Raw genomic sequence first — 24,343 nt, 5'->3', positions numbered from 1 at the left:
ATTTATTCATGTATTTGTCTTTCCATTGATTCATGCATCAAGAGACAGAGTTACGATAGCATGCTATTGGTTCCAGGATTTCTTTGCCAGCCCTACTTCAGTCTGGATACAGTAGTGAGTATGGAAGGAAGAAGTGTCTGTTATCCCTGTGGTAGAGTCTCTGAAGAAAAAAAGAGTAGCAATAATCATTCTTTACAGATATTAATGTAAATATGGAGAAAGAGTAACCGATTCCTGATGGTATGAAGGAGATCATCTTAACTTTTTTTCCCCTAAAGGAGAGAAAAACTAAGATCTCATTTGCATTCATGCCTTTTTTTTTTTTTTTACAAGAAATATAACATTGACGAAAAATTTTAGGAGCCATAAAATTACGTGTGTACCTATAATCCTGACAAAGGCATTCCTGTATTTGCTGGTCAGGAAGGCATATTTCCACCACCTTGCCAAAAGCTACCTGGATTCTAGTATAAATAAAAGGTGAAAAGATGACTAGCAAATGCATGTACAATCAGTTGCTATATTATTCCACTAAACACAAAAATTGTGTGCCTGATAATATAAAATAATGAACACTGAAAATTAAGCAGAATGATCAACTAAAGGAAAATTATCAAGATTATAAAATAATGGATTTGCTTAAAAGTTGAAGGATGTTTACACCATACTTCTGCCACAGCATATTGATTTCTTAAATTTTTTTAAAATTCTTGGTCTGGTGCAGCCCGGGTGGTTCAGCAGTTTAGCGCTGCCTTCAGCCCAGGGTGTGATCCTGGAGGCCCGGGATCAAGTCCCATGTCAGCCTCCCTGCATGGAGCCTGCTTCTCCCTCTGCCTGTGTCTGTGCCTCTGTGTGTGTGTGTCTCTCATGAATAAATAAATAAATAAAATCTTTTAAAAAAATTTTTAAAAAATAAGTTATTGTTCTAACTTAAGGATTTAAATTGCCTATATGATCTCTTTTTTAAAATACTGAGGAAAACTCAGCTGCCAAAACTGTTTGCATTGTCCTTCCACTTCTTTTTCAACCCTTCTGAAACAATTCAATTCAAAAGACTTTAGAAGTTGTTCAGCGAGACACCATCCACACTGAAGTAAGTAGCCACAGGGCTTGTAGGCAGCAGTGTGATGTGGTCTCTGGCAGCCCGAATGTGGTAAAAAGTGCTTTCTCACTGAGGACTGGTCTGGCACTGGATGTCAGAACTGAGCAGGGTAAGGAGCATATCTCAGGGGGTAATGTGGAGGTGTAGAGAAGAGGACAGCAACAGAAGATTGGTTTCTTGCAGAGGGCTGATCTAGAAAGTAGGTAATTAAGGATAATGGGAGTTGGTTTTGTGTTATCTAGAATGGAAATTACAAGTGTGAAAAAGGAGAAGATTAGAATGTACCACATGGTGTTTTAGAATAGGAGATACTGGTGTGAACTCATGGTTTTTAATATATAGGTAGATATAGAAATAATTGTAAATATGTAATAAGTAATAAATATAGTGTGTGTATCCTTTTCACAGTCTGTTGAATGACATGTGGGGTTTTTTTGCATTTTTGTGGGGTTGGTGATTTCACTATTTAAAATGGCCCTAAAAAAAAATTAAAAAAAATAAAAAAATAAAAAAATAAAATGGCCCTTAACGAAGAGAGAAGAAATGTGTGGGAAATATCAGAAAGGGAGACAGAACGTAAAGACTGCTAACTCTGGGAAACGAACTAGGGGTGGTAGAAGGGGAGGAGGGCGGGGGGTGGGAGTGAATGGGTGACGGGCACTGGGGGTTATTCTGTATGTTAGTAAATTGAACACCAATAAAAAATAAATTTAAAAAAAACTTTAAGATTCAGTATGTATAGAATAATACACCATTATTTTTTAAATGTATAGATCAATGAGTTTTAACAAATGTGTATATCATGAAACAACTGCCTTAATGGAAATCTAGAATATATGAATGTACAACTTGTTCATCTGTTGATAAATATTTGAGTTGTTTTTAGTTTGGGGCTATTATAATTAAAGCTATGATAAACATTCAAAAAAAAAAATGGCACTTAAGGATAGTACTGAAATGTTGTGTAGTGTAAGTGCAAGAAGGCTATGATGTGCCTTACAGAGAAAATACATGTGTGAGATAAGCTTCATTCAGCCATGAGTTATAGCCCTATTGCCTGGGATTCAGTGTTGAATCAGCAATTACATACATAGGGTGTTTTTAAACACATGTGAAACAAGGCTATCAGTTAATTAAAATGTTGTGACTAGAGGCTTACAGGAACCTAGCCCTGTATTTCCACTAGGAGCAATGTTTTAATATTCACTAACTCAGCGTTCACAGCAACTTTGTAGAACATAGTTACTATGAATAATGAGAATTGATTGTACGTTGTTTCAGAGTACCTGCCTACAACATGCTTATTAATTACAGAGCAGAAATAAGTGACTTGACTATGGAGAAGACTGGCAGCTAGTCAAAGTACATATCACCAGTACTAGTATGTCAATTATGTGGCACATTATAGTATGACAGTATCACTTCTGTTACTCAGCCAAACTCCATAATCTGAATATAATTCTAAAAAAGTAGACAATCCCAAATTGAGGGATATTCTAAAAAAAAAAAAAAAAGGTGAAATCTTCAAAATTAGAAGAATTAAAGAAAGAGTTTCATTTTGAAGGAGACCAAAAGGTCATGATACCTAAATACAACACAAGGTTCTGACTGGACTCTTTTGCCATAAAGGACATTATTTAGACACTGGTGAGCCTGCAGTAGAAATACCAGTAAAATACCAGTGTTAGTTTCCTGATTTTCATGGTTGTATTATAGCTGTATAAGAGAACATCCCTATTGTAGGAAATACTTTATTCAGAAGGTGTTGGAACATCTTGTTCCCAATTTACAAGCAAATAATTTAGGAAAATAGTTGTTTGTATGACACTTAGGACTTTTTGTGTAATTTTGAGATTGTTTCAAAAATGTGAATTAATACAATAGAAAACAAAGATGCAATAGGTAGTATTAACAAAGACAAAAGAAAAGATTATTTGCATTTAACTGACTTAAAGCAACTAGATACAAGTGAAGATACTACTTCCCAGTAGGAGAGCATGGCAACAAATCTACTGTGTTGACCTCAGCTTAATGATAGTGATCTTATCAGTTTTGAATATCTGAGACACTCACCTGGCCATTATTACTCATGGTGAGCCCCAACAGACATTTCCTGCATGGGGACCAGTGTTGCTGAACTAACCCTTATACTGCTTATTACAATTGCAGGACACACTTCAGCAAAAACCATCAGGGGGCTTTGAGAAACAAGATTTCTTATTCAAATGTCCTAGAGGATACCCAGCAAACCTGAGAGGTACACAGTGAGCTTGAAGGGGGAAGGGGAAAAGGCATGAACCTGGGCCTCTGCCTTTATTAGGATCCAAGGATGGAGTGTCTAGGGTTTTGTGGGTTCACTCACTATTGATTAAAGAATAAGAATGGGAATTAGGGTGTGATAAGGAAGAAATGGGGCCGCTCAGATGGTCAGTTATCTAGGTTATCCAGGGCTTTCTGAAAGAGGGAACTTCATGGGGGAAGGGGTAGTCTAATTCCTTATCTGGTTGTTTTGTTAGTAGCTGTGTCACACAGCTGCAATATGTTTATTCAGGACGGATGTCTTTTGAAATGAATGCCTCAGCAATCAAAAACTTAATGTCAAGCACTTATACTACAGAAAGTTTAATGTCAGGCACTTAGACTACAGGGTAACCAGAGCACAGAAGATAATACTTCCCAACAGCAGTGCATGGCAGCAAATATCACAGATAGAAATTTCACAGCCATAGACATCATAGTTTTCTTACCATAAGTAACAAGGCATAGCTCATACAATCAAATGAAGAGTTTGCATTCACCCCCTTCACATTCAGATTTAAATTTCTTACTACTATAACCAGTGAGTCAAAAGGAACAGAGATACTGCTCTAACATTAAAAGCTTAAATTATAAACTATGAAGTATCACCGTGGGACATTATCCTGGCCTACCACCAACTAAGAAAATAAGGACTTTGAGAAGATAAGAGCAGCAAAATAATCTCTGTAGGAAAATTGTAAAGGCGTCATGACCAGAAGAATTAAGAATATGTGTGTTAATATAACCAAAGGTTGTATGATGAGAAGAGCATAATATTATGGATAACCAACATGAGTCTGATAAAAGAAACCTCCCTGTTCTCAGTTCTCCTGTCATGACCCCATTACAGCTCTCTCTGGAGAATCCAGCAATAGAAGTGTCCCCTCGCTCTAATTCCAGGGGCAAAACTGTCAGTTCTACTTCTCTATCAATATATCACTTAAAAGATTTATGCAGAACAAATGATACAGGTGGGTTGTAGGCTTAAGAGTTTGAAGTGACACTCTTTTATTATTTCACATACGTGTGGGTGAATGAAAACTCAGCGGAATGCTGTAAAACAAGAGGTACAATCTCTTTTAAAATGTAGAATTAGTAATGTCCTCAGACTCAAAATTTATTTCAAGATCGTGATGACTCAGTTCCAAACAAAGCACATGCCTTTGGTGGAGTCATCTTGAGTCTACCAATGATGTCAGATTTTCATGCTTTGGGACTGATAATTTACTTAATTTTGAATTTTTTTTTTTTTTTTTTTTTAGGATTTTATTTATTTATTCATGAGCACATAGAGAGGAGAGAGAGAAAATCAGAGACACAGGCAGAAGGAGAAACAGGCTCCATGCAGGGAGTCTGATGTGGGTCTCGATCCTGGGTCTCCAGGATCATGCCCTGGGCTGAAGGTGGCGCTAAACCACTGAGCCACCCGGGCTGCCCCTCAATTTTGAATTTAATTGAATTTTGAATATAGAATTTACTTAATTTTGAATTACTAAATTTGATATTTACTTAATTTGAATTCAAATTATGATTCTATCATAAATCATAGAATTTATGATGCTATTTTATTTTGTGTGTGTGTTTTTAATAGAACTATGATACTGCTAAACAAGTTTACATTAGAATTCTTTTCTTTTATGTAGCTTAATTATGTGAACTGATGTAAACTATGTTTCCCAATAAGCATGGACAGAATTCCTCAAATACATTACCTTATGTTTTGTATTGAAATATTATTATGGCTACCTACATAGGGATTTATTCAGATTTATGTGTTACTACTTTTAACCCATTTTTATTTGCATACTTTCTTCGTATATACTGCACAAAATCTATTCAAATTTATTTCACATTGACTTATTTTTTGTTATCAATAGTCACTGAAATTCTAGTGCAGACTTTTACAATGCTGAGGTAGAGAGTGTTTCTGTGTACCCCTGTTCATTGATCCCAACACATTTCTTTTGGAGCATGTGATTTTTTTTTTTTTTTCCCAACAGGGTTTATAGAATATTACTAACTATCCAAAACTTGTATTTTCTACTTGAGGTCCAACCATACAGTACTGTATTTATAGGAACAAAATAACTTCTCTATAAAGCTATTTTAAAAGCACTTCCAAATATATATTTATAATAGGCTTACATTATTTTTCCAAAAATTTCCTTGTATAATTAGGATGCATCTTTACACAGCAATACATTTTTTACACTGGCAAATATTCTGTTTGCATTTTTGTGTTCCATTTCTTATTAAAGACTTAGAATAATCTCCATAGTTATAATTTTAATGACAGCACAGTTGTCTAGCATTTAATTTGTCTCATTTAGTAAACTATTCCCTGATGTTGGACATTTAGGTTGCTTCCAACTTTTTTTTTTTTTTTTAATCATTATCCTGACCTCCACTACAGCTAAAATCCATGTGCATAGAAAAATCCATGTAATAGAACTTTTTACTTTTGCTGAAGTCATTCATTAGAGTAGTATAATCTAGGAAAAGAATTACTAATGATAAAGATCCAAGTAAGGATCTTTCTATGATAATGGTGAAGATGAATATACTTTCTGGAACAGGGAGAGTATAAATAAATTTTATGGTTTTAATATGTATATATTGATAATGGTTTTCCAAAGGGGTTAGGATAAGCTACTAGTTTAGAGTAATAAATAATTATTATTTATTGCAATCTCTGTAGAATCAGATGCTTATATTTTTTATTTACCTAGGAGTTTTAATTTGCATTCTGTAGTTATTAGTGGAGATTAACATTTTTTTCATGTAACTGATTATTATTTGTGCTGCTTCTTAAAGCGCTTGTCTGTTTATATATAAGTTGCCTGCCAGTTATGGAATTTGGATCATAAAGGAGAAGGTGCTTTTTATTGAGATAACTGAAAGAAAATGTCAGTTTTACCTTTCAGAGGCCTTTTGAGTTATCTTCATTCTTCTGCGCAAATATGAAGGCTAGGGAGACAAAAAACCAAGTCCATGTTCACATAGTACACTTAACAATAACAGTGTGATAGCTGTGTTGTTCTGGTATAACAGCTTCATGTCTCAGCTTAAAAACCTTATATTCTATTTACTCATGTTTATATTTGGCTATAGCCCAAATTTGGTACATCTGGACCTCTGGAAGGAAATTTGTATTGACAACTAGATGGTAAAATTTTGAAATAGAGATGCTAAAGAAATTGTTAGTGGATAACTCAAGCATTATATATAAATGTATACAAGAAAAGGCTGGGTCTTTAGACACTGTTAAGTAACTGAGAAACCTGTTTTAGGCTAAGAGAATCATATGGTTTTGACTCTGCAATGTTTCCTCTAGCCTCAGTTTTAAACTTTTAGAGCAATTCTGAGAATTTAGAAAACTGACTAAAAAAAAAAAACCATTGACAAGGGAGAAAAGTCTCCTCCCAGAGTGTTGAATGTAGGTAATTATAATTTTTTTTGTTTTAAACCATAGTAAAGGCAGACCATATGTGTCTTTTTGTTCTGTGCCTATAGAGTATCTGGCTATACCTATGTAGGGTCACCTGGTGACAACTTCTACCAATTACAGGCAATAACTTTTGTGTTGACTGGTGAATCTAAACATAGAAGGAGAAGAAGATCTTAGGAGTTGTCTTTCAGACCAGTGTTAGAAGGGGACAGAGAAAGGAAAGTAGGAGAGAAGGTATTTCAAGTGAAAACACAATGTTTTATACTTGGCTTTTTTTTTTTTTTTTTTTAGTACTATATTTTACTAGTAGATTACTTGATTTTTTTAATTGAACATTTTCCCCACCTTTTCTTTCCTTAACTAATATATAATTTGTACTTCTAATTTTATGACACTTGAGTCAATACCATCTTACTAGGTATTTTTAGGAAGTAGTATTCTAATAGATAATTCTGTATTGTGGCCCTGAAGGGTGCAGTGAATGATTAAATGATAAATTCTGTCCAGATCCATAATGGAACCACATTAAAGTGCTGCTGCCTGCAGGCTCTTTGACAGCTGTCTGCCTCCATGTGATATTTAAATCACTGTGAAGCATTAGAATAGGAATACCAATTTGCAACCAAAACATGCTTCTGAAGCTTGAGAACCTTCAGACCAAAAAAGCTCTAGACATTACTTTGAAAGTTTTTTGATGAGCAAATTGCAAATACTAGCACCTCTAAGCTTAAAATGTTACCTGTTGAAATAGAAAAGTGAATAAATATTCTTGAGTGTAATCTCTCTTCAAGTCAATAAAGTAAAACTAGATTGAAACAAATTGAGAAATGTAAATAATTTTAACTTCTACCTAGATGGAATTCAGATGGTCAGTAATCTTATTTGGGCTTTGAACTCCTGGAAGACTATAACAATATATGTTTATATATTTCAGATTGCTTAATACTTTGCACATATAAAAGTTGCTCAGGATATATAGAATTGTCTTTTTGTTTTCATTGAAAAAGATCTTATCACTGAAAATGGAGATTGCCACATTTCTATTCCTTAATGAGGAAGAACTTGCATCTGATATACTCTAAGCATGTTACCACCAAAGACTATTAAAACCATGTTGCATTTTTGTAGTGACAGACATAAATTTAAGGATATTTATGAACTGTCAATATCATTATAAAGCCCTGTATTATCAGGTCCTCTCTGATTTGTGCTTCGTGGTAATCAGTGCCAGCTCCTGGGACATGCGACCTGTGTAGTCTCATAGGGCCTTGAAATTGTCTTAATGCTTTGCTTTCACCATCTTGAAATTAATAATTTCTTAACAAGAGGCTGTTGTCATTGTACTAGGCCCCACAAATTATTAGCCAACCCTGCTGGTAATAATCTCTGTCATATAATTCTGTTTAACCCTATATGATAAAACCAATCCCTTAGAGAGTTTACTTCCTTTGAAAATTTTAGTGTCTTTTAAAAGTCCTGGTTCATTTTTTAAAATATTTGTAGAAGACCCATCTTCCTTTCCCTTCTCATTTCTCCTCCTCATTGCCTAGGGAGGCAATGCCATGGAGGCATTGGCCACAACATATCTGTCATCTGAAGAAATGGAGAGTAAGGGTAGAGAGTACAGCTGTGGCAGCTTGAGTAGTTAGGAGATTGGTTATATTGAGCAAATAAACTATTTGATTTAGCAAATAAGTAAATATACTAAAGAGAGCCAGAGTTATCACTCTCTAAAAGGATTTATAAACATTGTAAGGTGAAAAGTTGAACACTGGATTAGAATTGTAATTATCATCATGAACTCATGGATTTTTAAAAAATTTATATATAGAAATAGTTATAGATGTATGTTTATGTGTGTGCATATTGAATGCCTATATGCACATACATAAAGCACATACAAAAAGTACGTATATACATAAATTTCTTGGTTGTTTACACTGAGAGAGTCTGGTGACAATTACACCTCAGTAGTAATGAGCAAGCACAGTGAGTGCCCACATCTTGATTTCTAAATTCCATTCTCCACTAAAAGGAATCAGGGCTGCTTGGAAAAATGGCCAATTCCAGGGCGGGGGCAGCAAACTTACACAATAAACCTGGAACATCTTGTTGTTCAGAAAGTAAGGAAATATTCAAAGAATGAGGGCATGTCGAAAGGACCCAGAAACCAGCCTGAATCCATACACACTGGCCAAATCTAATTTAAGCAACAAAATAAATAACTTAGTATCAGATTACAACTCTTTGAATAAAACAGGAATCCATGAGTTCATAAGTGAATAAATAAATGGAGAAGAGAAAGTTCTTTGCACTAAAATACAAGCCCAACTAATAAATTCAGAAGGGATGATAATCACCAATTTGACAGTCATGATAGGGATGATGAAACAGTCATCAGTACATGTTACACTAGTAGTTGGAGAGTTGAGGAGGAACAAGATACTATTCTGATACTGGGTACTTGTTTCAGCTCTCATACTGTAAACAGGTGTCCTTTTCACAATCTACTAAATAACCCATTTTTTTCACAGTTTTGTGCTTTGTGTTGATTTTGCTGTTTAAAATGACCCCAAGCATAGTTCTGAAGTGCTGTCTAGCATTCCTAAGTACAAGAAAGTTGTAATGAGCCTTCTGAAGAAAATAAATATTAGATGAGCTTCATTAAGGAAAGAATTTTACTACTGCTAGCCACAATATTATAAAGTATCTTTACACAGAAATATACATAAAACAGGGTTATGTATTGATCAGTTGAAGAAAATGTGATTAAGACTCACAGAAACCTAACCCTGCATTTTCTGTAGGAACAGTGCTTGAGTAATTGCAAATACAGTGTTCATGGCATCTTTATAGAATTTAAGTTCAGTGAATAACAAGAATCAAATGTATCTGTCATATAATGGGTACTAAAAGTGCTTGCACTGATTTTATCAGATTAATATCATATAACAAGTTTTAAAATTTTACTTTCAAGTTGTGAAAGTACATGTATTTGTGAATTATTTATAAAATGTTTCAGGGTAAATGGGGCACCTGGGTGTCTCAGTCAGTTAAGCATCTGACTTTGGCTCAGGTTATGATCTTAGGGTCCTGAAATTGAGCCCCAGAGCCCCACATCAGGCTCTGCACTGAGTGGGGAATCTGCTTCCCTTTCTCTTTGCCCCTACCCCCACTCGTGCACGCTCTCGCACGCTCTCTCTCTCTCTCTCAAATAAATAAAATCTTTAAAAATGTGTCAGGGCGAAAAGGGGCATTTAGAAAACTTGAACTTTGGCTTTCATAAATAAGAAACAGTAAAATATTTAAAACAGTATATTTGCACATTCCTTACTGAAATAAACCATATATATATATATATATATATTTTTTTTTTTTTTTTTTTACTTTACCAACTGTATTTAGCTGCATTTGATTACCTTTTTTTTTTTTTTAAGATTATTTTCTAGAGAGAGTGTGACAGGGAGGGAGAAAGGGAAAGAGAGTCACAAGCAGACTCTTCACTGAGCGCAGGGCCCCAAGTAGGGCTCAGTCTCACAACCTTGAGATCATGACCTGAACTGAAACCAAGAGACAGATGTTTAACCAACTGTGCCACCTAGGCGCCCCTACATCTGATTACTAATTAAAAATGTATTTGATTTTAAGAAATTATAGTTCCAAAGATAATAAATTAACTTTTTTGTCTAAAAACTCCAAGTAAATCATATATATTAACTAATCACACTAAAATATATTTTTTAATATCACTATCACTCTCAACTCCGTGGTGTGTCATTGTCTTAAAGAATTTTGGCTTATCATTGTTTTATGTAATGTCTAATGGAAATTGTGGATTCCAGAGCCTAATATATTTACTGTGTATAACTTTTAGTGCTAATTGATTGGTTTTTAATATTTTTGAGTGATTAAGAAATATCTTCCTAGAATCAAATGGATGAATTAGTTAATTGCATATACTTACTTAACATTTGGAAGGATGAGTAAAAAGAGAAGTAAAAGACTCAAGTTGACTCAAAAGCAAAAGAAAAGATATTTGTTGTCTTTTCAAATCTTCTAATGAACCAAATACTAGACAAAACAAATTGGAGACTTGTCTTTGAAAACAGACGTGCTAAGCATATTCTTTATATTTTTTTTAACTTCTATCTTCAGATACTGATTTTTGTCTAGAAGAGGCTGTTGGGGGCTACTAAAATAGGGCTCATAACTCAACTTTTGGTTGAAATCTCCTTGATGCCTGGCACTTTATGCTGTATGGATGCCAGGAATTAAAATTTATCTTCTCTTATCTTTAGGCAAGCTGTTAATCTTCTAATACCTGAGTCACTTCTAATTTAGATTTCTAGGAAATGGGGTGGAATGATGGTATTCTTTGAGTCCAGTTGTTGGGTGAGCCAGGCTTTTGAGCTTCCTGGTTATTTGTCATTCAGCAACTGTATGGGGAAAAAAAAAAAAAAAAAAGCAACTGTATGGGGAAGTGTTTATAAGCTATTAATAAAGCAGTGCATTAATAATAATTATTATTTCTCCTCTTTAAACAAAGTGGATTTTATTTAAAAAGACAGTTGTATTTCTTGTTTTGCTTAGTGCAAATATCCCTTTAGCCAAAAATCATTACTAATAGTTATCAGACATTTATTTTAATACTTTGTAATCTTATAAAGTGATTTTCATTGGGTGTTTCTCGCAAAAATCCTGAGTGGTAGGTGAAAATCATAATTTCATGGACGGGAAAATTGAGGGACAGAGAAGTCCTGAACCTTGCTTCCTGTTTAGAATATTCTGCTTTTCTGATTTGCTTTGTAGATTTTTGTCTCCTTTTTTTAATATCCCTGCCTTGCTGCAGTAGAGAATAATTTGTATTTTGCAACAGCTGTTTTTCTTTTGCAGAGATATTCCAATGCCCTTAGTCAGCTCAGGAGTAGAGCATGGTAATTTGAGAGAGCTGGCATTTGCAAGAATGAAAGATCTTGGAATACAGGTAAGAGTCTGACCATACTTGTTAGGATCAAAGTAATCTGAAACACAAAACACTTTGATACTAACTTTGATACATGCTTACAGACTCACAAGTTTGATCAAAAAGTTTCATGTACTGAAGGCATTCTTACTCTGTAACATGAAGTTGAAACCAGTAGTTGCAAGGGCTGCATCTTACACCCCTCTGCTTTCTTCTAAAAGAGTGGCAATTTAAGGGTTGCTTTTTCTACTACCTACTCAGATGCCAACTATGTGTGCTCAACTTTCTTTTTTAAATTTTGAAGTATTTATTTTTTTCTTTCTTTTGAAATCTTGAGTATTCAATTCTTGACTAGCATTGATAAAAGATATGAGTGCGCATTTGAAGAAACAATGATTACATGTGTAAAATGATTACCAAACAGTGCAGTTGCCCATATATGCTCAGTGTCCCTTGCCCTACTCCTTCCCTATGTCTGTTCAGGTACTCACTTATTTCGCAGATATTTCCTAAATAAACATCTTCTTTCTTCTGACCCTGGAAGTACAGAAGAGCCCAGGAATCTGCAACAATCTCTACAGATGACTTTTTAATCACAGGAAGGGGATTATGACATAAATTCACAGTGCCCTAGAAACTCTTTCTTAGAGCTACTAAAGAGAAAAGGCCAGGAGTGGAGTCAAGGCCTGATAATTGGTTCCTAGGCTCTGCCTTCTGCAATTTGGATTCACTAGGTCTGGAATGAAGCTGTGGACTGTTCTCATACACAGTAAAAACATGGACCACACTTTGAAAGACATCGTTTTGAGAATTGTATGTTTATGGACTTGCCCAAGATATTTTATTCTTTTAGTGAAATTATTATGGAGAAAACTTTTCAGAAAACTGTCCAGAGAAGAGTCTGTGAACATGATTGGCTTATTCTTTAAAAAAAAAAAAAAGAAAGAAAGAAAGAAAGAAAGAAAAAGACAATTTTGGAATACAGGTTGTAGAAAAATAGCAAATGTGTTATTTTCAGTAATTAATAGCACTGAACAAGACTACATGCCTGTTCTGCTTCCCAATCTCTAGCTGTCCTTGTCTTCTGGCCCCTTTCTCCTCTGAGAATACCATAGCCAAAGTGATTGGCCTAGCCTGGTTATCCTAATAATCTCATCATCTAGCTATTGTCTTTAACCTAGTATTCCTTTTAAACCTTGATAGCCTCTCTCAAAGTAAACTGGGAAGACTAAAATTCAGTCATAACCAAAAATATCTAGTTCACATAGGCAGTGTCTTTACCATAAAATAAGCACACACCAATCTCTACTTTTAAAAAAGCATTCTCGGGGTATCTGGGTGGCTCAGTGGGTTAAGCTTCCAATTCTTGATTTTGGCTCAGGTTGTGATCTCAGGGTCTTGGGATCAGGCTCTACATCAGGCCTGTGCACTGGGCATGGAGCTTGCTTGGGATTCTCTCTCACGCTCACCCTCTGCATCCTTTCATAGCCCATCTCCCAAAGGCATACAGGTGTTCATTAAGAGCATGTGACTATGGTGTATTCACATGCAAACTACTGTACAGAACTGCCATAGCTAAAAAGACAACATCTAAATGTAATAGACTTGTGATTATAGAGACTTGTGATCCTTGCTTGCTGTATAATTTTAGAGTTCATAGAATCCACATCAGCAAAGCATTATTATCTTGAGCTGGTTCCTGGGACGTGGAAATAGCTTTGTTTTTATAGAACTGAATAATAAGCTCTTATTTTTCTTGTGGAATTCTATACATATATAACAGTACTTCATAAATATACTGTTTTAGTAGTATAGCTTGCATAGCATCATTACATTTCCTAGGATGATTTTTTTCTCACTGGTAGAAAATGTTAGAATCTTTGACAATAATTTTTACAATTTATTCTGTAGGGGAAAATGTGCCATATGACATAGAATGGAATACTGTAAGGATTTTGTAATTAAAAGCATCAGGCTATGTAGTATGCACAATGGGGTGTAGAATAGAAGTGAGAGTCACATCATATGAGTTTGGCCTTGCAGAGACCACACAATTAATGTGTATCATCTGGAGGCAGCTTTTTGCCTCCCAACAATGCTCTGGTGACTATCAAATTGTATAATAAATAGCTCTAGGTTCCTTCTTTTCTTCCTTTTTTCCTCCCTTCCTTCCTCCTATCCTTTCTTCCATGGTGCCCTTCTCTGCAAGAAAAAAAAAAAAAGCACAGCAGTCTTTCAGCATCCCTCTTTTTGGCATTGTAAAATGATACAAACATGGTAATGCTAAAAAAATTAACTGCCATAAAATGGTGAAGGTTTTAAAAAATTAGAAATGTGCCTTTTGTTCTTCTGTATCCATAGTTTTGGATTATACTTTGAGGTACAGTTATATCCCCTGGGTAAAACTATTTTCAGACTTTAGGACGTATGTTATTTACTTTGGGTATTATATATTGATTTCTGAATTCTAAGCTTGTTTTTAAAGCATTACTGTACTAACTTCATACTTTGTTTTCCCCTATCCCCAGATTTATTAAAGATGGTTTTATTTTTAAGTTATGTTCTTTTTATACCATTATAAATTTGTTCAAACTTAATTTTGAGCCCAGGGTTTGGTGGAAAGGTGTGAATAAAAATTGAATTAGTTAGCAGTTTTGTATTTGCCCCTCTCCTCCACCTTTTTTTTTTCTTTCTTTCTTTTTTGGCAGTGTCGAGATGTGAGAACTAGAGAGGTTGGAATCCAAGAAATTCATCACAAAGTACGGCCATACCAGGTTAGTTTCTTCATTTTATAGAGAGATTGAGTCCTGTTCATAAATTTTTGTCAAGCCTGAACCCACACTTTCTAACCAACAGGACTGATCCCTAGAAGCTAATAAGTAAGCAAGGAGTAATTAAGGATAGATACAGATGTCAAGACAGGAAAGGCAAATCTGAGGGTGACTGAATTGTAGAAGAGCCAGGCTAGGAAAACCAAGTCTGAGCTTCATTCTGAAATCAGCACAATCCACTAGAACTTTTCTTCAGGGTTGGAAATGTATAATCTGCATCATCCAATATGGTGTCACCCACCAATCACATGTCACATGTGACTAGTAGCGCTTGAAAAGTGGCTTGTGCAGCTCCAGAACTGTTTAATTAATTTAACTATAAATAGCCACATGTAGCTAGTAGCTACCTTGAGGTAAAGCTGGATGTGATGTTTATTTCTCTATGTACAACTATTAAATAATACTCCAGTGGTGATAATCAAATGAATATATGAGCCCTTTTCAGCAGGGGTTCCACAAAACTTAAGCCTAATTGTTTGTAATCAGTTAATTTCTCTCCTTATATAACTATAATGCCTAGCTGTGTGCCAAATTTCCTGGGAGAGTTAACTCTCTTGTGGAAACCCACTTGAGAAAGCCTATGATACTTGCATTGATATTTTTAACATTTGGGAATTTTTGAGGAGAAAAGTAGACCCAAACACAGTTAATCATTTTTTTCCAAATTCCTTTGCAAATCAGTTAGTTAGCAAACATTAAGTTTGAGAAGAAACATAAGCCTTAGTTTGAATCGTTCACCTTACTATGCGTACAGTCTGCCCATTTTTGAAATGTGTCTGGGTGTGACCATTCCCATATATGTAGGTTTCTCTGTGCATATTGTTACATATCATAGGTGCAAAGTTCAGTGGCCACTTAAACAATGATTTGAAGAGTCCAAAGCCTATGGATTGCTACCACAAGAGCTTTCCTCAAAAGCTACTTTCCAGTGCTTGAATTTTCTTGGATGTTTTAATCTTATAACTAACTAGGCATATTAGTTTAAAGGGCTCATGCCTTTAAAGGGAATGCCATACTTTCTTAAAATCTCATCAAGAAACAAATGACCAGTAACACAATTTTTTCCCCCAAAAGCAGGTTTTAGTGAAAGAGGTTAAAGGCTAGGAAATGAAACTATTGAACACCTGACTGTTCTGCGCCTCAGTGGTTCTCTCAGGAGCTACACATGTAACATAATGTATAATTTTACCTTGAGACTCTTCATGGAAGATCAAAGATTTAAGTACATAGAAGCATTTACTGAGCCAGGTCTCTGCAAGAATCTCAAAGTTAATGATGTTCAAATATGTTTTCTTTTTATAATATTCCACGAACAAGGCATGAACTCATTTAATCATTGATATTTGAGAGTAAACAAGTAAAAGAAGCATAATTCATGATTATTCATTCTTTATCCTTAGTTGAGTATATTAACCTTAGTAAGTACTTATAGAAACAAATTTTGTTCTCTAATTTAATTTTTTTTGTCTAATTTAAATTTTAAAAAAAATTTTTTTAGGTTGAATTGGTAAGGAGAGATTATGTTGCAAATGGTGGCTGGGAAACATTCTTATCATATGAAGACCCAGATCAAGACATTTTGATTGGCCTCCTGCGATTACGAAAGTGTTCAGAGGAAACCTTCCGTTTTGAATTGGTTGGAGGTGTTTCCATAGTTCGAGAGCTGCATGTGTATGGAAGTGTAGTCCCTGTGAGCAGTCGAGATCCTACTAAATTTCAGCATCAGGTATCCTGTATTCCATTTCTGTTTGACTGTAATTAAGAAATCGCCCAGTCAGTTAAGCATCTGACTCTTGATTTCAGCTCAGATCATGATCTCAGGGCTGTGAGATCGAGTCCCACATTGGGCTCTGTGCTGATCTTAGACTCTGCTTGAGATTTTCTCTCTCTGCCCCTTCCCTCTCCCCCCATTCCCCCACCTTACTCACTCTTATGGGCATATGCACTCTCTCTTTCTCAAAAATAGATTAATAAGGAAGAAAGGAAAGAGAGAGAGAGAGACAAAAATTGCCCAAAGGAGGGGGAAGGATTAGGTGGAGGGAGGGGACAGAGAAAGGGACAGTGAAAGAGGAAGGAGGAAAGGGAAAGGTAAGTACAGAAACCAAGGAACTAATATTTTATGTTGAGGGATTTTTTTTCTCCAAGTTGTACCCTTTTTGTATATGAGAGGGGAGGAAGTGAGAGACAAATTTGAGACTCAGTCAAGTAGAATATAGTATTAGATTGAACTTTATGAAATTGCTATTTTTGAAAGTCAGAAATGGTCTAATACCAGCTATTTGTTATGATTCAACTATGTATTATGAAATCAAAGCAGATGATAATGTAAAAGCACTTGTGAAATGTTAAAGCTCTTCATACATGCAAGCTGTATCTGATATATAGTGAAATGCTATTCCACTCCCCACAACCTAAACATAAATAAATAATTTTTTTTTTCAGATTTCTAGAAAATGGCTTAAAACCACTAATGTGGATATAGCATAAACCCTAAACTTGGTGATTTAAGAATATTGCCTAGTTTCAAAAACCTTTTAGAAATTGAAGAGGTGACTAATAGATACAAGATTAGATGCCCCAGACTTCATCACCTGGAGATTGCCTAGAGCTTATTTAAAAAGAGACAGGAGTTGAGAGGCAATTGCCCCTTCCTGTGATGAGACTACATCATCCACAGAATACCTTGTGATGGCTTTTGTTTCAAAATTATTGCCTTTTTTACTAGTCTGCTGCAGTGTATTTTTGGTATAATTGAATGGTTTCTCTTATTCCCTTTTTTTTTTTTTTTTTTTTTTTGTCTCTCTTATTGTAGCAGATTTTAGCAACTACTGCATATTAGCCTTTTTGTTTTACGGCCCCTCTAATGACTTCCTTCTTAATTCCCTATCCCCCTCTTGCTCTTTCCAGGGATTTGGCATGCTGCTGATGGAGGAGGCAGAAAGAATAGCTAGAGAAGAACACGGGTCTGGGAGAATAGCTGTCATATCAGGTAACTAGGGGAGGACGGAGGTCATGATCCATTCACATTTTTAACTTGGTATCAGAATTAAAACGATCTCAGGCCTCTCTTGCCCCTATTTGTGATTATTCACAACTGGGCAGAGTATAATAGTGAAAGACTTGCGGTCAGACACAGAGTTCCTGCAAGGAGTTCGGTGGCATAGTTTCAGAAGCACTGCATCTCTGATTGGCAAGACCAGTAACTTGGGTCCCGTCTTCCTTGTTGTCTGTCACATCAGTCACCTGTCTGTCCCACTAGCTGTCAGGGGCATTTCCTCTCATACTCTGTGCCTGGTTACTCTGTCTGGGAAAATGAAATTTGGTGATAGGGATCCAAGAAAAAGTAAACCAATGTGGCCATTATCAATATTGGTGTTCAGAAACTTAGAATGGAACCTCAGTTGCCAGTACAGGATGTTTAAAGGTAGAGTTCTTTGCTCCTTAAATACTGCTCTCAGTGACTTTGCTTCTGGGAAACAGTTTTTCCCTGTTTGCAAGTTTTCCCATATTTGTCTAGGACATCAGATAACTGGGGAAGTGGGCACAAAAAGGGAATTCTGGTATGAATGGAGCAAGAAGTAGCATATGTACATATGTACTGTTTCACTCCTATACTTTGGTACTATATACTTAAAAAAAATTGCTATTCCCAGTAAGAAGCTAATGGGAAAAGCTGTAATCAGAACATAGGTTGTTTTTTCTCCAGCATTTCTTTTCCTATTAGAAAACATTCTTTAAAAAAAAAAAAAATTTATATATTTATTCATGAGAGACCCAGAGAGAGAGGCAGAGACACAGGCAGAAGGAGAAGCAGGCTCCATGCAGGGAGCCCAATGTGGGACTCAATCCTGGGACCCCAGGATCATGCCCTGAGCCTAAGGCAGACGCTCAACCGCTGAGCCACCCACGCGTCCCAGAAACATTCTCTCTTAAAGGCAGATTATTTTCTTTTAAGATCTTTTACATAATCCTTTCTGAAAATGAAAGTTGAAATGCATTTTTTTTAAAACAAATCAATAATTGTTGCTGATCAATAAATCAGTACCCTTGCTCAGGTTTTAATGATTATAATTATGAAAATGTAATGACCTAGGCTCACTTAATTGTTTAGTCTGGCTGTGGTTTTTGGCATTATCCAGGCAGATTAGTAAAAGATTTCTTAACATGGCTAGCTTTATATTTTTTCCTCTAAAATTTCACTAAAGAAGAGGGAACCAAATTAGGCTTACCCAATAGATACTGATATTTGTAATAAAAAATATTTACCTCTCAACTGTTTAACCTGTGGTTGTTTAGAAGTCAGCCTTTCTTGGTACCAGGAAAGGTACCAGGTACTCAGGACTCCTACACAAATCTGTGGGGGTCAAGAGCACCTGAAATTTCAGTGGTCCCTTTTGCTAGAGCACTGTCAGTGTTTTCAGCACAATACTTCTCGAGCTTTAAATGTACTTGTATTTTACCTGGAAATCTTGTTAAAATGTACATTCTGACACATTCAGTCTGAGGTAGCCTGCATTTCTAACCAGCTCACAGTGATACCTATGCCAGTTGTCTCTTCTGACCACATTTTGAGTAACAGGATTTTCATATTCTTGTACAAATCATTAAGATGAGGATACTCTCTGTGGCCCCGGCAGTGCCTGTACTCCCACAGTCTGCTATGCAATCACATGGTTTTCTGGTATCTGTGGGAGCATAATCAATTTTAAAACTGAAGAGCATTGGTAGATTCTTTCACTTCTCCACATTATTTCATTAGCCTTCATAACATCTCTCTCTTTTTAGAAATGTTACATGCAGAGAGGCCCCCTGATTTGCCTGAGTTCTATTCAGTTGTCCATAAGAGCCTCAGTTTTGTTTTTTTATGAGTAGGATGTCTTTCTAAGTGGAAATCAGTTTCTGTCCTCTTTCTAGCTTTTTATCGTAATCTAAATAATAGCTCAATTTCAGATCATCTGCCTGTAGAATTTTTAAAATAATAAGAAGAGACTTACTGGAAATAGCAGGGAAGAACTTTTCTGCTTATCAGCACTATGATAGGACCACCAAATTTCTGTATGGGGGTTTCCTTTGGCCAGTGAGTTTCTGTCGGAGCAGTCCTGGATTGTCTTTTGAACCAAACTGAGTTCTATGAGACGAAGGAAGTATTACTTCCTGTCACTCTAGTCTATAAAGCTTTCTATTGGGGAAAGCACATAATGCTTTGACTTTCTCTTTGACTCAACATCTGATCACCTTTCAAATGAAAAAACCAAGAACATTTGCTCTTTGTATGGTGCATTTTATTTCTCTAATTTAGAAATGTGTTACTGTTCCAGTTACGTTTCTGAGTCAGATACCTGAGATGTTCATAATTCAGAACTTTGAGTAGTGCAGATTTAATGTATTATCATGTCTTATTTAAAATTTAAATTCAGTTTGCCAACATATAGTACATCATTATTTTCCAGTGTAGTTTTCAGTAATTCATCAGTTGTGTATAACACCCAATGCTCATCACATCACATGCCCTCATCAATGCCCATCACCCGGTACCCCCTCGCTCATCACCTTCCCCTTCAGCAACCCTCGGTTTGTTTCCCAGATTTAAGAGTGTCTCATGGCTTGTCTTCCTCTCTGATTTTTCCCCATGCAGATTCCTCGCCCACCCTTATGGTCCCTTGCACTATTTATCTTCCACAAATGATATCACATATCTTTTATGTTGCTTTTGTCCTTCCATGGTTGCTCATTTTTTACTTTGGACTTTCTGCTTTGAGTACAATGAGTGTGTGTGGGTGGTGGGGGGGGAGGTTGTGTTTTAAATTATTTTTGCAAAGAGTCAAACAGTTGTTCTCCATAAATTGATCCTTGGAATGAAAATCTCTGATCACAGTGGTGTTTGTGCACTGTGCTTAGTCACAGTGCTTAATTAGATGTACTGTATAGGAAGTGACATGTGGTAGGGGGAAGGCATTCCATTTGGATTCCATTCCTGTGTTGACAGTAGCACTCCTTGTGATCTTGGATAATTTCACTTGATCTCCATGGACCTTTCTTTCCTTACTAAAAACAACTGAGGTAGGTTATCTTTTACAGTTCTAGCAGTCTAGAACTCTGCCCCTCGGTGTCTTCAGAGTAACCAATTTTGTTTTACTGATTACATTTTAAATAGATTCTTTTCTGAAATCATGTTAGAAAGCCCTTTAATTTCATTAGTAATTGAGTTTGGTCTCCTTGTACACTGGGTATTTGATGATAAAAATTATACAGTTTCCCGTTAGGTAGGTTATCCTATCCATGATTTGTGGATGCATAGTGACTTCAGTCACAGTTTGGTGATACTTTGTGACCTAAGTGTCCTCTGTTTTTTTTCTGACCTTGCCCTTGATTTGTAAATCATCCTTGTTCTGATCTGTAGGATTTTATACACAGTGGTGGCCTAGATAGTCTGTCCTGGCATAACTAGTAGCTTAAGCAAGGGAGAGACAGGTCATTTATCATTCTGGTTACTGTGACTGTAAGAGCAATGTACTTACGTAGAGTTTTTTTTAATTACATTCTGATTCATTATGACTTCCTCTCAACTTGCCAGCAGATTTTCTGTCACTTGGATTTATAATCTATGATTCCAGACAATATGATTAACTACACAGTAGATCTGATTTGAATCACTAGTCAGAAAGTCTCCATGTGTTCTATTTTTCCCTATTAAAAACAAGTCAGGGGCAGCCCGGGTGGCTCAGTGGTTTAGCACCGCCTTCGGCCCAGGGTCTGATCCTGGAGAACCGGGATCAACTCTCACGTCTGGCTCCCTGCATGGAGCCTGCTTCTCCCTCTGCCTGTGTCTCTGCCTCTCTCTCTCTCTCTCTCTCTCTCTCTGTCTCTCATGAATAAATAAATAAAATCTTTAAAAAAATAAAAATAAAAACAAATCAGTTTTTCTTTGTTACCTCAAATATATTTTGTTCCTAGAGGTTATATACTGAATATTTTATAGCTGGTTGATCCTTTTTTAAAAGATTAACTTTATAGCTATATGAGAAAATTGCAAATTTTCTTGTTTATTGAAGTCAAATGAAGCACCTTCTTACACTTTTGAGATTATTTTTATAGTATGTATATTTGTCTCAGTAAGTAAACTGTGTTTTAAGGTTAACCATCAACTATAAATATGAGAATTAAAGCAAAAATGAAATAAATATTTGGCTTCATCAACATCAAAATCACCAAGCGTATCAAGTACCTCCTGTGCTCACGGAACCAGCATTGAGAGGATAGAAGAGTACAAGATGCTGCCCTGTCTTTGAGGGATGTTGCTGTTGGGCTGCACAGCCAACTCAGTCTTCACCCCACAGATTATCCCTAACTGCAGAGGAAGATAAATTTTTCTCTCTGCTTACATCTCAACGCATGATTAATTGCCTAAAAATAAGAAAATAATCTTTTTCTACATACAAAAATAGGTAAATCGATAGGATAAGAACAACCAGTTTACAAAATAATGTGTAGGCAGTTAATTACCGCTAAGTATCAAAGCAGGTAATTAGTCCCCATTACATCCAAGTGCTTTAGTATCTTTCCCCAACTTACTCATGTAGCTTCTATCAACATATATCTGTTTAAGGTTAACAAATTGTATCAACTTAAAAGCCATGATGCTTATCTGTTTCTGATGAACATTCTTTCTAATACATTAAGATGAAGCAGTTTTTTCTCTTCCCTATATGGTGGTATAAAGTGCAAGTGATTATACTGTAGAACCTAACTACAACATTTGAAATGCCATCACTAATAATCACCATGGAAACTGAAGATCTCTGATGTTACACTGCCCGTACCATTTCCAAAAGGGCAAATAGAACTATTGATAGCTACTATTTAAAAAGTCACTTAATAGCCCCAACAGAATGGTTTTTTTCTTTTGGCAATTTTGGCTAGGTATCAGATCCAATCATGTTACCATTTCTGTTTGCCAAGCTAATTGCTATGCATCAAGACGAACAGCTATTCCCCAAGCTCCCCCCAGTACCTTCGTCATAAGCAGTATTCTATTTGTGTTCTTTCAAGTAGAAAATTAATATGGCCATTGGCCAAGAATTGTACAAGGCTGATAGATCACACAGTGGTGGTGAGAAATGAGGAAAATGCCTGAATGGTTGATGGCAGAAATTACTAAAGTCAGAGACTGTTAGCCATTTTGTTTAAACCCATTAAACAGGCAAAGAAGAAAGCAGGGGAGAAGATAAATACACAGGGTGAGTAAACCATAAACCTTAAATATAGAGTGAGTAAAGGAGTCATTGTAGAGATGACATCATTCTAAATCACAATGCTCAGAATATGATTCTAAAGCTACATCTACAATGCCTACTAGTGAAAAAACATCAATGTAACTGTGCCTTATATAATCTAGTATGGTTTCCCAAGACTGAAATTAATAGTCTGGTACCCCAGAGCCAGTGTTTAATGATATGTGGGCAGAAAATAGCAGTCGATGATTTCATTAAACTACAAATGGCTTAGATTTACTTACTGGACCCAGAAACTTCACCTGTATTCCAGGCTACATCCGGTCTCCCTTTATTTAAGGTGAAGGTAATTTTATTCTTTGCATTAAAATCTAGGTGAAAAGCAGTATGCATTTGTAACTAGATCTGTCTGGTAAGGAACTCAAAATCCTTACCAAAATGCCTAGAAAAGCTTTTCCTCATTTGGGCTTATCTGTTTGCTGATGGACACAGGAAGCCTGCCAAAGGCAAACCAGTTTGTGCCACATGTGCATAGCACTTCTCAGAAAGGAGGGGAATAGATTGTTTGCTCTCTTGTAGTTCCTGTCTCATCCCTTTACATAATTTATCTTTTAATAAACTAGCCCCTAATTAAATGCACATTGTTAGTGTTCTGTATATTTCTCTATTTCTTCTGCTTCGATATTCTAACAATTATACATACTTTTGATGCATGTTCCCATAGGGTTTTATCATGGTGGTGGCTGATATCTTTCTTTTTAAAGACAATAGATATAACATAAAATATTGCTTTGTTCCCAGGATTTTATTGATTTTAGTATCAGTATTAATCAGACTAGCATTGATGACATAGAATACTATTTTCCTAGATAAGAAATTAGCTAAATGTTTGCTCATTGGTGTCTGTATTGCCACTGGGTAAAAATGCCACTGTGGAGACATTGTTGCCCAGCTCCTCTCAGGATTCTTTAGTCCCTGACTTGTTATTTATTCATTTGTAGATGAATCAGGTACCACATTATAGTACTTTGCATATCCAGTACATTATACTTATCCCTCTCTTAGTATCTCATGACCATATTAATTAATTAATATTTTTCAGATATTCCTGAATCAGTCACTAGTGAGTTTCCACTGTTTGGATCTTGTCAACAACTGAATTCATGGTGAGGTTACCTAGGCAGAAGCTAGTGATATGGGTAGGTAGTAACTTGTTGGGCCTTGAGGAACAGTATCTGGCAAGTGCTGATGCTCTTCCCAGGTCCTTGCTAGCAAGTTTCCTTGTGTCTCAGAAATGTGCACATTAATGTCCTAGAGGACAGCTTTGCTAATATTGACACACATCTGTATGCTTTCTCTCCCCATTGTTGTCCCTCTTAGTTTATGAATGTTGAGAATTATTACTGTGTGCTTCTGCTTGGGAAGAGAAATAGTGTTATATCGTGTGGCTCCTAATAACATTCCTGAGAG

General features: G+C 35.8%; 1 protein-coding gene and 1 long non-coding RNA gene across 6 annotated transcripts in view; one reads left to right on the top strand and one right to left on the bottom strand.

Annotated features, from left to right (window-relative positions):
* ELP3 (elongator acetyltransferase complex subunit 3) overlaps positions 1-24,343 on the top strand; it is a 91,967-nt gene that overhangs the window by 55,767 nt on the left and 11,857 nt on the right. For both annotated transcript variants that reach the window (XM_038573732.1, XM_038573731.1), the window contains exons 11-14: positions 11,742-11,832; positions 14,520-14,585; positions 16,141-16,368; positions 17,550-17,631. In XM_038573732.1, coding sequence (XP_038429660.1) covers positions 11,742-11,832; positions 14,520-14,585; positions 16,141-16,368; positions 17,550-17,631 — 467 coding nt within the window. The remainder of the gene's footprint in view (positions 1-11,741; positions 11,833-14,519; positions 14,586-16,140; positions 16,369-17,549; positions 17,632-24,343) is intronic.
* On the bottom strand, positions 24-22,929 carry LOC119865940. Of its 4 annotated transcripts, none has more exons than XR_005378628.1 (5): positions 22,654-22,929; positions 12,303-12,348; positions 10,813-11,284; positions 6,318-6,367; positions 24-160 (listed from the first exon to the last, which is right to left on the bottom strand). It is a non-coding gene; the product is annotated as an uncharacterized LOC119865940 (long non-coding RNA). The 4 variants fall into 4 exon arrangements; XR_005378627.1 differs by lacking the exons at positions 12,303-12,348; positions 22,654-22,929 and adding exons at positions 21,161-21,244; positions 22,215-22,388; XR_005378629.1 differs by lacking the exons at positions 12,303-12,348; positions 22,654-22,929 and adding exons at positions 21,161-21,244; positions 21,868-22,184.

This window comes from Canis lupus, chromosome 25, assembly GCF_011100685.1.
Source record: "Canis lupus familiaris isolate Mischka breed German Shepherd chromosome 25, alternate assembly UU_Cfam_GSD_1.0, whole genome shotgun sequence".
Taxonomy (NCBI): domain Eukaryota; kingdom Metazoa; phylum Chordata; class Mammalia; order Carnivora; family Canidae; genus Canis; species Canis lupus.
Note: the sequence above shows the minus strand (reverse complement) of the source record. Positions and strands in the feature narration are given on the sequence as shown.